This window comes from Corvus cornix, chromosome 28, assembly GCF_000738735.6.
Source record: "Corvus cornix cornix isolate S_Up_H32 chromosome 28, ASM73873v5, whole genome shotgun sequence".
Classification (NCBI taxonomy): Eukaryota; Metazoa; Chordata; class Aves; order Passeriformes; family Corvidae; genus Corvus; species Corvus cornix.
Window position 1 is genome coordinate 780,352 of NC_046356.1, and position 11,801 is coordinate 792,152.

The window sequence follows — 11,801 nt, forward strand, 5'->3', positions numbered from 1 at the left end:
TGCCCTGCTGACAACCAGAGCAACAGCCCTTCTCCAGTCTCTCCTTTAATGAGCCACAGCTACTGCCCACCACCTTTGGGGCGTGTGCAAAGGGGATCCTCAGGAACGTGGGTGGGCTGGGTGCCCTCTGCCCCCCAACCCAAGGGGCAGACCTGGGTGCTGCTCAGGAGGGTGTGGGGGGCAGGATGGGGACCCCCACCAGCGCCTCAGCCCCAGATGGGGTGGGGATGAGGTGGGGATGTGGGGAGAGGACAAAAGTGAGGGGCAACACCTTCCCCCAGCTACTCCTTATCCCCCTTGGGGTGGCAGACGGCTGCCCACACCTCGGCCACAAACTCCTGGGGGAAGGCAAACTCGCCCAGCACCGAGTCCAGCCCTTGGGCAAGCTGGGCCACGCTGGGGCTGCCCTTGGCTGCCTCCACCATCGTCGAGGCTGTTGGGGAGAAGGGGGAGGTCAGGGCCAGTGTGGGGGGCCGGGACAGGAGCAGGGGCTGAGTCAGGATCTGGGGCAGGAGCAGGGGCAGGAGAAGAGGCAGAAGCTGGGGAAGGGGCAGGGGCTAGGGCAGGGTTGGGGTGGGGGTGAGGGTCAGGACAGGGGCAGGGGCAGGTCCAGGTCAGGGTCCAGGCCCCCTGCTCACCCAGCTCGCTGTCACGGATGCCCATGTAACTCTCCAGCAGATCGTCCACCTGCCGGGCAGCTTCTTCCTCGGTGGGGCTGGGCTGGGGGCAAGGAGCCCAGGGGGTGAGTGCCAGGCAGCACAGGGGCTCCTAAGGGCACAGGGATGCTTCTCCCCACCCTGCCATAGTGTGAGGAGCCATAGGCTTGGGGTGGGGGACTTGGGGTGGGCCTTACCCCCTCCTCCAGCACGGCCGGGCCCTGTGTCCGCAGCCGCAGCGTTTCCTTCCCACTGGCCACTCTGCCTTCACCGGGGGATTTGCTTGTCCGTGTCCGCTGCCCGATCATGTCTGTGCCCCAGGGTGGGGGGTGAGGGCACAGGCAGGACCTGGCATCCCCAGCCCCTCGCTGCCCTCTGCCCGGCCATCCCCCAGCCCCGGGGGCACTGCAGGGTGAGCCGTGCAGGGACAGCGCTGGTGTGCCAGGGACACCCAGGGGTGCAGGGTGGGGATGCTCCTGGTTATGGGGTGCTCACGGGTGCTCGGGACAATGCACACAGAGCAAGAGGGGCACCCATGGGGGGCACGAGCAGGTGTGGGGACACCCCCGTGGGTGCCCCAGGGCTGTGGGGTACACACACACATAGTGGGGGTGCAGAGGGGCACACACAGGGGGTAGTGAGCCCTGGGGGGCACTCGGTCACTGAGGAAGGGCTGCAGGGCCACAGGGGGCTGGGGATGATCCCAGGGTTCCCAGGGCAGGAGCAGGGGCACCCTCTCAACTCACCGAAGGCCTTTTTGGGCTGGACCAGGCGGAGGGTGAAGGGCTGAGCCCGCGGCAGCTCCCGCAGCATCCGAGCCACCTCATAGTGGCGGCAGCCCACGATGGTGTGGTCGTTGATGGCCTCGATGCTGTCCCCCACACACACTGTCTGCAGCCGGTTGATGATGCTCCCCTCCTTGATCCTCTGGGGACCACGGTGGGACAGGGACACGGCAACCACATGGCACAATGGGACAGTCAGACACAGCCCCCATCCCGCCGCACACACAGCCACCTCAGTGGTCCCACACCCTTTGGTAGCCAGGTCAGGCAGGGGAGACCTCCAGGGCCGGGATGGACACAGGGAAGGATTGATGTGGGGAGTCAGGGAGGAGCCTGATTCCAGGGAGGGGATGCATGGGGGATGTCACCTGCAGAACCACAGTCCCCAGGGCTGCCCCAGCCCCAGCCTGGTCCCCAGGGGCTCACCTTGATGAAGGCATAGCCGGCCCCGTTGTCTGTGATGGTGAGGCCAAGCGCGTCCTCTGTCTTGGTCACCTCCACCTCCTTGGTCTCGCCCCGGACGTGGGCAAAGATGAAATCCTCCAGGCCAATCTGTCCCCCCAGCAGCTTCTGCATGTCCACTTTGTGTGTGTTGAGCGTGCAGAAGAGGATCTGCCCCGGGGAACCCCATCAGCCGGGACTGGGGATGCCCCAGTAGGGCAAGAGGTGTCAGGGGAGCCACGGCCAGTTCAAGGGGATTTGGTCAGATCTGGGCACTGCTAGAAGAGAAGGGCCCAGGGACCCCCAGCCTGCCTGGGACCCTGCACTGCCCCATCCCTGTGCACCTTCCCACAGCTCCAGGCAGCTGCAACCAGCCAGGGAACTGGCAGCCCTGGCTCCCTGCCCACATACAGAGGAGAAACTGAGGCACAGAGCCCCCAAGCCCTCCCCAGAGGAGCTGATACAGCCCTGAGGCCAAAACATCTTTCCAGAAAACTTTGGGGACTACGTTTGCAAGCATCTGGGGGCTTGTGGATGCACAGGCCACGGACAGTGCCACAGGGTGCGTGTCCCTGCCTGGGGCACAAAGACCCCTCCCCGGGCCGCAGCCCCTCACCTCGGTGGGCGAGATGTCGAAGACCTCAGCGATTTTGGCGTAGAGCTCCTTGACGTTGGTGAAGCCCTCGATGCGCCCCGTGGGGCTGCCGTGGGCCAGCTGCGTGTGGAACACCAGCCTGGGGCGGGTGCGGGGAGCCCGGGGGGCCGCGGGCCGGCGGCGGGGGGCTCGGGGGTCCCCGGCTCCTGCCCCACGCCGTTCTCCATGGGGCCGCCCTCGGGGGGCTGCCGGCCGTGCCTGCCCGCCCGCTGCATCCCTGCGGCACTGCTGAATTATGGATGGAGCTGGCTCCCCGCCGGCCGTAAGGTGATCCCCGCGCCCGGGAACCTGAGCTGGTGGCGCAGGTCAGCCGCGGGGATCGGGTGAGCTCTGCCACGTAGGAAGAGCCCTGGCCAGGCTGGAGGTGGGAGAGCAGCCGGCCCAGAGCCAGCACCACCGCACCCTCCCCAGCTGGGGCTGGGGGCTGCAGTGATGGGCTCGGGGCTGTGGGCCGCTGATCCACCCCAACAGCCCCAGGATCACCTCCAGAGCTCCCTCTGAGCACAAACACACAGGGACCAGAGTGGTTTTCTCCCGCATTTATTTGCTCCCATCTCCATCCCAAGCCCAGCGGCACCAGGAGATGGCCAATGGCAGATGCAGCTACACAGCGCAGGCCTGGCATGGGAGGCAGGGGCAGGAACACCCCGGCCCCGTCAGACCCAGGGCCAGGCCCACGTAGTGCTAAGTAAGAAAATAAGACACTCTCTAATTACAGTCTGAGATTAATGACAGGCAGCCCCGGGGACACCGACCCCGACCCCGGTTGCCAGCACAGTGGTCCCACGAGAGCAGGGGGGCTCAGGCAAAAGGGGCAGGAGGCAGAAGCCAGTGCAGCACACCCGGGGTCCCTGCAAGCAAGAAGGGGTCGGCCACAGCTCCCCTGCTACAGGGGTCCCCACCCCAGGACATGGCGGGTCCCACCTCCCCTCTTCCAGGGGTCCCCACCATGGGAGGGGGTCAGTCCCAGCTCTCCCCTGCTCCCTGCCCCAGGAGGGGGTCAGTGCCAGCTCCCCTCTGGCCTGAAGAGTTTTATTGCTTTCAGGAGCTCGCTGCCTGGTCCCAGATATGAAGGGAAAGGAGGAGAGCCAAGCAGGGTGACAGGGGCAGAGGCTGAAGGCACCCATTAAATAAAAGCAGAGGCAGGCAGTGGGAAGGAGCTGCCCCCATGCCCTTGCTGGGATGAGACCAAGGGGCTCCCCAGCTGGCCAGGGGACAGGAGGAAGCAGCAGGACCAAGAGGGTCCCAGTCATTCCCCACTGCCCCCCATCCCCACAGCCCCAGTTCACCCTGAAGGGGTGTGTTCACTCCAGGACCAACCCCACCAGCACCTCCCCTGCCCCAGTTGGCAAGGCAGGGCTGGGGGGCTCAGGTGAGAGCAGGGGGTGCTCACGCCAACGCTGACCCTCTCCCAGCGCTGCCCCAGCCGGGCTCTCAGCCCTGTCACCGCTCGTCCCCCGGAGCTCGAGGTTCCCGGAGCTGCTGCGGCCATGGGTCGGGCGCTCCGGGCTGGGGGGTCCCAGCTGCAGGAAGGTGCGAGGGGCAGGGGGAGCAGCCAGACCCCCTGCAGAGACTGTCCCTTGAGTGAGCTCCAAGGGACAGCCCCGGGGTCCAGCCAGGCCCAGGGTCTGGAAGGACTGGTCCTCTCACAAGTGTTCACTGAGGAGGGAGAAAAGAGTGGCTGAGTCACAGAATCCCACAATGGTTTGCACTGGAAGGGATCTTAAAGCCCATCCAGCTCCTCCCCCTGCCGTAGGCAGGGACACCTCCCACTGTCCCAGGCTGCTCCAAGCCCCAATGTCCAGCCTGGCCTTGGCCACTGCCAGGGATCCAGGGGCAGCCCCAGCTGCTCTGGGCACCCTGTGCCAGGGCCTGCCCACCCTCCCAGGGAACAATTCCTGCCCAAGATCCCATCCAGCCCTGCCCTCTGGCACTGGGAAGCCATTCCCTGGGTCCTGGCCCTCCATGCCTTGTCCCCAGTCCCTCTGCAGCTCTCCTGGAGCCCCTTTAGGCCCTGCAAGGGGCTCGGAGCTCTCCCTGGAGCCTTCTCCTCTCCAGGTGAGCAGCCCCAGCTCTCCCAGCCTGGCTCCAGAGCAGAGGGGCTCCAGCCCTGCAGCAGCTCCGTGGCCTCCTCTGGACTGGCTCCAGCAGATCAGCATCTTCAGACATGGGGACACCTCCTGAATCAGGGACTGGGCTTCCCTCTCCCACAGCTCCCTGGAGCAGCTCCAAGTCCATCTCTGTCCACACCTTCCCTGCTCAGCTCCCATCACCACTGGCTCGAGGTCAACCCCGCAGTCCCATGGGGACACCCGTGCCACAGTCCCAGCCCTGCACTCACCTGGCGATCCGGGACAGGATCTCCTTGACACGCAGCACCAGCGGCTCGTGCTGCAGGGGGTTGCTCTCAATGGCACTGTGCAGTTTGGCCATGTAGAAGTCCAGGGTGCTCAGCGTGGGCGTCTCCCCAGTTCCTGTGAGGTGACAGCCCAGTGAGCAGGGCCAGCAGGTCCCCACCCAACCCTGCCCATGCACTGGGGACTGCAGAAGGGACCCCAGCACCAGGTGCCACCTCCTGCACTGGCACAAGCCCAGGAACACATGGATTTGGGCTAATCTGGGGTGCAGCTGTGAGTGTGGCTCCAGAGAAAGAGGATCCCAGCCTGCCCCGGCCCAGGACAGGGAAGCCAGCTGGCTGTCACATCCCTGGGCTTCCTGGAAAGCCTCCCAAGTGCTGCAGGATCCCACCCCAGCAGCAGATGGGCACTTACCAGCACCCCACTGCCCCACAGTGCTTCCCTGCATGGGATGGGGGGACCCCTCAGTGCCCCTCTGCCCAGGCAAGGGTCCCAGCAGCTGGGGGCCCCCATGGCTGCCCCCAACTCACCGGGGATGGGCAGGGAGGCGAAGCTGGCAGTGAGGGCCTGCCGCACGGACTGCAGCTGCTGCTGCAGGGCCAGGGTCTGCCGCTCCTCCTGCGCCAGCTCCTGCTCCAGCTTCTCTTTGGCGCAGTTCATGCTCTCCGTGTGCTTCTGCAGGATGGCGTTCTGCTCCTCGAACTCCGTGTTCATCTTGCGCAGGCGCCGCAGCTCGGCCTCCCGGGCTGCCGGGACAGCACCGTGTCCGCAGGGACAGACCCCGACCTCCCTCTTCCAAACCCAAACCCCGTTCCAGCCACGGGGTCCCTCCATCCGGGCTCCCCAGGAACCTTCCACAGCCCCTACCTTTGTTTTGGTCCAAGAACTCCTCAGTGAAGATGGGCACATCGAAGGTGGAGAAGGTGTCGCTGCACTCGCCAGCCTGAGGGACAAGAGGGAGGGGTTGGGCAGGGCTGAGCCCACCAGAGGGGACCCCAACACCTTGGGGCCGGGCTGATGAAGGCACTGGGACAGGGTGAGGGCTGGCCCCACCTGGCAAGCGGGAAGGGAGGACGGCTATGCTCTGCCTCCCACCCCTCCAGAAACCTGGGACCCACAGCCCCGGAACTCTCTCTGCCCACCCACACCTGCAGCCAGCCCAGCAGTGCCACGTGCCTCAGTTTCCCCACACACAGGCAGACCTGACAGGGCCTTACCTTGTGCGGGTGTCCGTTGAGTAGGGTGTTCACGGCCACTGCGCCCACGTCCTCTGCAGGGGAGGAAGGAGGTCACCCCGGGGGCCGGCCCCGTGTCCCCGAAAGGCTCTGACAGCACCTGGCTGGATCCTGGTAGCCATTGCTCCCACAACCCACCTTTCTTGATCTTTTTCTCCTGGATCTTCTCCGTGCACATTTTGTAGGCCTCTGACTGCTGGTATTCCCGCAGCTCCTTCATGTACTGCTGCTTCTCCCGCTCCGCTTCATCCAGGTACCGCTGTGGCAGGGCACAGAGGGGCCTCAGCCTGGCCCAACCCAGGCTCCCGGGAGCTGCTGACCCCTCCCTGCCCAGCTCTCACTCCCGAGCACTGGGCCCAACAACTTCCCTGGAGCAAGCTCAGGGGTTCGGGGAGCAGGCTCTGGAGCTGCCCAGCCTCGGGGGTCTCTCCTGGGAGCCAGTACCTGCTTCTCCGAGAGCTGCAGTTTGCTCCACTCTGCTCCCAGCATCTTAGTGATCTCCGGGAAGGGCAGGTCGGGATGCTGCGTGCGGATCTGCTCGCGCCGCTCGTTCAGGAAGCGCACGTAGCCCGTCACGGGGGCTTTGGGGCCGTTGGGAAGGATCTTCTTCCTCTTCTTGCCCTTGGGCCAGCCCCTCTTCTTCACCGGCTGGCACCCATGGGGAAGGGACAGCCCGTCAAGGATCAGAGCCATCACATCAGTGGGACATGGGAGAAGCCCCCAGACCCACCTGCGCCACACAGCCCTCAAGGGAAAGTCTGAGCCCTTCCTTGGCCCATGGCCACAGCCACAGACTCACCTGGGCTGCTGCAGGGCAAGCGGAGGGACAGGGACAGCCCCAGGCCAGGCACCTTGGGCCCCACTCCCAGGAATCATGTGAAAAGGGACACGGGCTCCGGGACTCACCTCCTCCTCTGGCTTCTCGCCGCCCACCCGCGCCGACTCTCCCTTCTCCTGCTTGATGGCCACCAGGAAGTTCCCATGCTGAGCCTTGCCCGTGGCATGCCTGCAGCCAGAGAGCACTATCAGAGAGGGCTGGGACACCATGGGGACCAACAGTGACACATCCCCCAGCAGTGCGACCTCGCACTCACTGGCTCCCCCAAATGCCCCGACTCAAACAGCCCCAAACCCGGCACCAGCCATGGAGCCCCTGTTCCCATGAGGGGAGGCTACAGCAGAGCGATGGCACTGGAACAGAGCCCAGCACTGGGTGAGCAGGGCCCTGAGGTCTGGTGGCAGCACTGGGACTCCTCGTCAGGGACATTTGGAAGGGGGTTGGCTCTTGGAGTCAGGTAACATCAACAGTCACATCCCTGCCTGTCACCTGGGCTCAGGTCACACCTTGGTGGGGAGTCCCAAGGGACTCTGCAAGGGAGAAGGAGCCGCAGGGGTTTGGATCCTGGCTCCAGAGGCACCCCCTGGAAGCATCACCCACACCCAAGGAACCCTGGAGGCAGAGGGTGAGGGCAGGACGCCGGCTCGACCTGCTCTGGCCACAACCACCCCGGCAGGTTCGTGCTGTCTGTGACATCTCCCCGACACCTCGAGCAGCCGCAGCGCGGGGCCCAGCCCCGCTCCCCAGGTCACTGCCACGGCTTTACAGATCAGCAGCTGCCTCAGGCAGAGCCTCCCTGCCCCACTGGGCACCCACGGGTACCACACTGGGTGGGTAGAGCCTCCCTGTTCCACCACAGCCTCACCCTGGGGCTCCCCAAGCCTCCCCGGCACCTCCTCCACGCCAGCCCTGTCCCATTCACACTCCCGGGTGCTCAAGGCAGCTCCTGCTCTGCTGGAAATGTCTTCACCACATCAGGGGAGCCACAAAGGGCTCCAGAGTATCACCAAATGATGCTTGCTTGGGTTCTGACCAGGTCCCCAGACTTGGGAACCAGCCTGGGGCCAAACACAAGCCCCGGCACAGACGTGCCAAAAGCCACAGCGATCCCAACCTGCTCAGAATGCACCTTGGAATTTCCCTTGTGTTTGCCACATGACGTAGCTGGAGCACACCCCAATCCCTGCAGAGACCCCATTTCTCACCCAGACAAGCCATCCTTGCAGTTAATTCAGGGGGCCCCTTCTGTGAGCCCCCAGCAGAGGCTGCCACTGCACCGGCCCTTGCAGACAAGGTGGGACAAGTCCCTCCACTGGAATCAGAGGCCAGCCAGTAGCCACACTCACAAAAAAGCCTACAGAAAGGTGTGAGACCACCTCTTCTTCCAGCTCATGGGGGAAAAGAACACTTCAAGGCTGTGCAGAATCATGGCCAGCCTTTGGCTTTATCAGTTCCAAGAGCAATGTTCCCAGTGATGTCCACAGCATCATCATGTTCGCCAGGAACACATCAACACCCTCCAGCATCAGACGGATCACCCTCCCCCCTTGTGATCCGGATTCCTTGCATGCCTAAGGATGCTTTATAAAGTAAAGTTATCTCAGGCAAGATTCCTCCTCAGCCAGTTTGCTCTGGAATCCATCTCCCTCCACCTCTGAGGCACTTCCCCATCCGTCCACCCCCCCTCCCCCATGCCAGAAGGGCCAAGGCCAGCTCAGGACAGCACAAATCCCACAGGAATTCAGCCCTCACTGGTTCTGATCTCCCAAGATGCTTAGAATCAGAGAATCCTGAAATATCCTGAGTTAGAAGGGACCCTCGGGATCATCAGTGCAGCCCCTGGCCCTGCACAGACACCCCAACAACCCCAGCCTGGGCATCCCTGAGAGCGCTGTCCAAATGCTCCTGCAGCTCTGGCAGCCTCGGGGCCGGGCCCATTCCCTGGGGAGCCTGGGCAGTGCCCAGCAGCCTCGGGGGGAAGAACCTTTCCCTGAGCTCCATGCCCAGCCCTGACCCAGCTCCAGCCGTTCCCTGGGCTCCTGTCCCTGTCCCAGAGCAGAGCTCAGCCCCTGCCCCTCCGCCTCCTCTCGGGAGGAGCTGCAGCCCCCAGGAGCCTCCCCTCAGTCTCCTCTGCTGCAGCTGAACGAGCCAAGTGCCCTCAGCCGCTCCTCAGACCCTTCCCCAGCTCCGTGTCCCTCCTTTGGACACTCTCCAACAGCTTTGGACCCTTCTGATCTTGTGGTGCCCAGAGTGCCCCCAGCACTGGAGGTGAGGCTGCCCCAGTGCAGAGCAGAGCGGGACAATCCCTCCCCAACACACACAGAGCACCCCAAGGCTCGGAAGGGGGGCAGTTTCTGCTGCTCTTTCCCCAGGGGCACTGACACAGGGCAGGGCGGCCGGAGGAGGTTGTGGCAGGTGGTGGCACTTACAGCAGGGCGGCGGGCGGCTGCTTGGTGCTGTGGGCCATGGGCGGGGGTCTCGCTCAGCACCCTGCGGACAGAGCCCAGCTCGCACCGCCATCGGGCTGGCGGTGCCCACCGATGTTCCCCTGCCGAAGCCGCCCTCGGAGGTGTCTCTCTCGTGGGTAAATCACAGGACCCCTCCCCGAATGGCCTCTCCCCCCCCAGCCAGTCCCTCACTGGCCTCTCCACCCCCCACAGCCCCCAGGGCCCGGGCACGCGCTCCGGCCCGCTCCCACTGACCCCCCCCCCCCCCTCCCTGGGGGTGCCATCGCTGCCCCCACGGGCTCGTTCCCCTCGTCCCCCTCCCACCCGCGATCCCCAGCGTCCCCTGGGCCCTCCCCTGCAGAAATCCCCCCCGAGACCCATCGCAGCCCCAACAGGTTCATCCCCATAACACTGCGCACCCCCTCGCATCCCCAGTGCCCCCCGGTACCCCCTCGCCGGCCCTCCGCCTCTCGCCCTCCCTCCTGGGGTCCCACCGCGGCGCCCCAGCGGGCTCGCCCCCACACCTCGCCCTCTATCCGCGATCCCCCCCCAGCCCCCCATCGGATCCCCCCATGGAAACCCCCATGGAATCGCCCGTCCGGACCCGCCGCCGCCGCCGCTCACCTGACCACGCCTCTCTATTATTATGCAAACGAGGCTCCGGCCGCGCCGCCCTCGATTGGCCGCTCGGCGCCGACTCGTTGAGTGCGGCCCCACGCGGATTGGTTGGGTGTGATGACGTCAGAGGGAAGCGGCGGAAGGGAGGGCGGGGCCGGCGGGAGCGGCGCGCGCGCGCGGCCGGCAGCCCGACCAATCAGCAGCCAGCTTGGGGACGAGGAAGTGTTGTGGGGAGGGCAGCGCCTTAAAGGGGCACCGACAAAGAGGTGGGGACGCACCGCCAGCGGCCCGCTGTGGGCAGCGCCTTAAAGGGGCAACGTCACGGCGGGGTCCCACCGCCACCGACCCATTCCAGTGACCCCAGTACCTTCCCATCGCTCCCAGTATCCTCAGTGCCCACCGCAGCGCTGATCCACTGATTCAGTTACCCTCCCCCACCGCTCCCAGCAGCCCCAGGACCCACCCAGCAGGGGGTTCCCATGACACCAGTAGTTATCCCAGAGTCCCAGGGACCCCAGTGCTCCTCCAACACTGCTCCCAGTGACCCCAATACTCCCCCAACACTGTTTCCTGTCACCCCAGTACAGCCCATACTGGTCCCAGTCACTCCATTTAATACACAAGGGGAGGTCCCCCACGACCTCCAGTCTGCTCCCAGTGTCTCCAGTATTCACACTGTTGGGGATCCCCCTGGTGCCTGTAGTCACCACAGAGTCTCAGTGACCCTAATACTCCTCTCAAGAGGGTCCCAGTGCCCCCAGTACTACTCGTACTGGTCCCAGTCACACCAGTACCTACTCAAGAGGAGGTCCCAGTTGCCCAAGTATGCCCACACCACTCCCAGTGACACCAGTATTCACCCAAGAGGGGGTGTCCTGTGACTCCAGGAGCCACCCCAGAGTCCCAGTGACCCCAGTACTCCCTCCACAGTGTCCCCAACCACTCCAGTACAGCCCATAATGGCCCCAGACACACCATTACCCAGAAGGTCCCAGTACCCGCCCCCTCAGCTCCTACTGACCCCAGTGCCCATCCAAGCAAGGGCTCCCCACGATATCCGTAGTCATCCCAGTGTCCCAGTGACTCCCATCTGACTGGTTCCAGTGCCCACAAATCCCTGTACCCTCACTCCTGTAGTCTGACACTCCCCACTTAGTGCATACTGGGATATTGGGGTGACTGGGAGCAGTGTGATGGTGTATTGGGATCACTGGAACTCAGGCAACTGCTGGCATCATGAGGACGCCTTGCTTGAATACCAGGGTTACTGGGAGCAGTGTGGGTGTATTGGTGTCACTGGAATTCTGGGGTGCCTACTGACAGCATGGGGACCCCCTGCTTGGGTGGGTACTGGGGTCACTGGGAGCAGTGTGGGGGTACTGGAGTGACTGGGACATTCCCTTGTGTGGGTAACGGGGTGGCTGGGACTGTTACAGACAGCACTGGTGTGACTGGGAGCAGTGTGAGGGTACTGGGGTCTGTGGGACTGTTGCAGGCAGGACAGGAGCAACTGGAAGACGTGTGGGAATAATACTGGGATCATTGTGGGGACAGCACTGCTGTGACTGCGAGCAGTACAGGGCCGTTACTGGGCGACTGGGAGCAGTATGGGGACATTACTGGTCTGATCGGGAGTAGTATGGGGACAGCACTGGTGTGACCGGGAGCAGTATCGTGGTACTGGTATAGGGCCACTGCTGGTGTGACTGAGAACGGTGTGGGGACTGGGAACGGTGTGGGGCAGCACTGATGCGACTGGGAGCAGTGTG

General features: G+C 64.5%; 2 protein-coding genes across 3 annotated transcripts; both read right to left on the minus strand.

The window, feature by feature from the left end:
* Positions 1–60: 60 nt before the first annotated feature.
* On the minus strand, positions 61–3,013 carry GIPC3 (GIPC PDZ domain containing family member 3; the record flags this gene model as incomplete). The annotated part of the gene is given in 8 exon segments (XM_039565958.1): positions 61–433; positions 639–720; positions 854–966; positions 1,403–1,583; positions 1,868–2,053; positions 2,499–2,664; positions 2,666–2,842; positions 2,844–3,013. Coding segments are annotated over 8 exon segments (1,227 nt in total), but the record flags the coding sequence as incomplete, so codon positions are not given.
* Positions 3,014–3,061: 48 nt separating this feature from the next.
* On the minus strand, positions 3,062–10,135 carry HMG20B (high mobility group 20B). Of its 2 annotated transcripts, none has more exons than XM_039566295.1 (10): positions 10,039–10,135; positions 9,397–9,457; positions 7,036–7,135; positions 6,574–6,777; positions 6,268–6,388; positions 6,112–6,164; positions 5,762–5,837; positions 5,425–5,640; positions 4,879–5,011; positions 3,062–4,196 (listed from the first exon to the last, which is right to left on the minus strand). In XM_039566295.1, the coding sequence occupies exons 2-10, from the start codon at positions 9,432–9,434 to the stop codon at positions 4,184–4,186; spliced, it is 954 nt and encodes a 317-aa protein (XP_039422229.1). In that variant the 5' UTR covers positions 9,435–9,457; positions 10,039–10,135; the 3' UTR covers positions 3,062–4,183. The 2 variants fall into 2 exon arrangements, with proteins under 2 accessions (XP_039422229.1, XP_039422230.1); XM_039566296.1 differs by having other exon boundaries at positions 10,019–10,039.
* Positions 10,136–11,801: the final 1,666 nt, after the last annotated feature.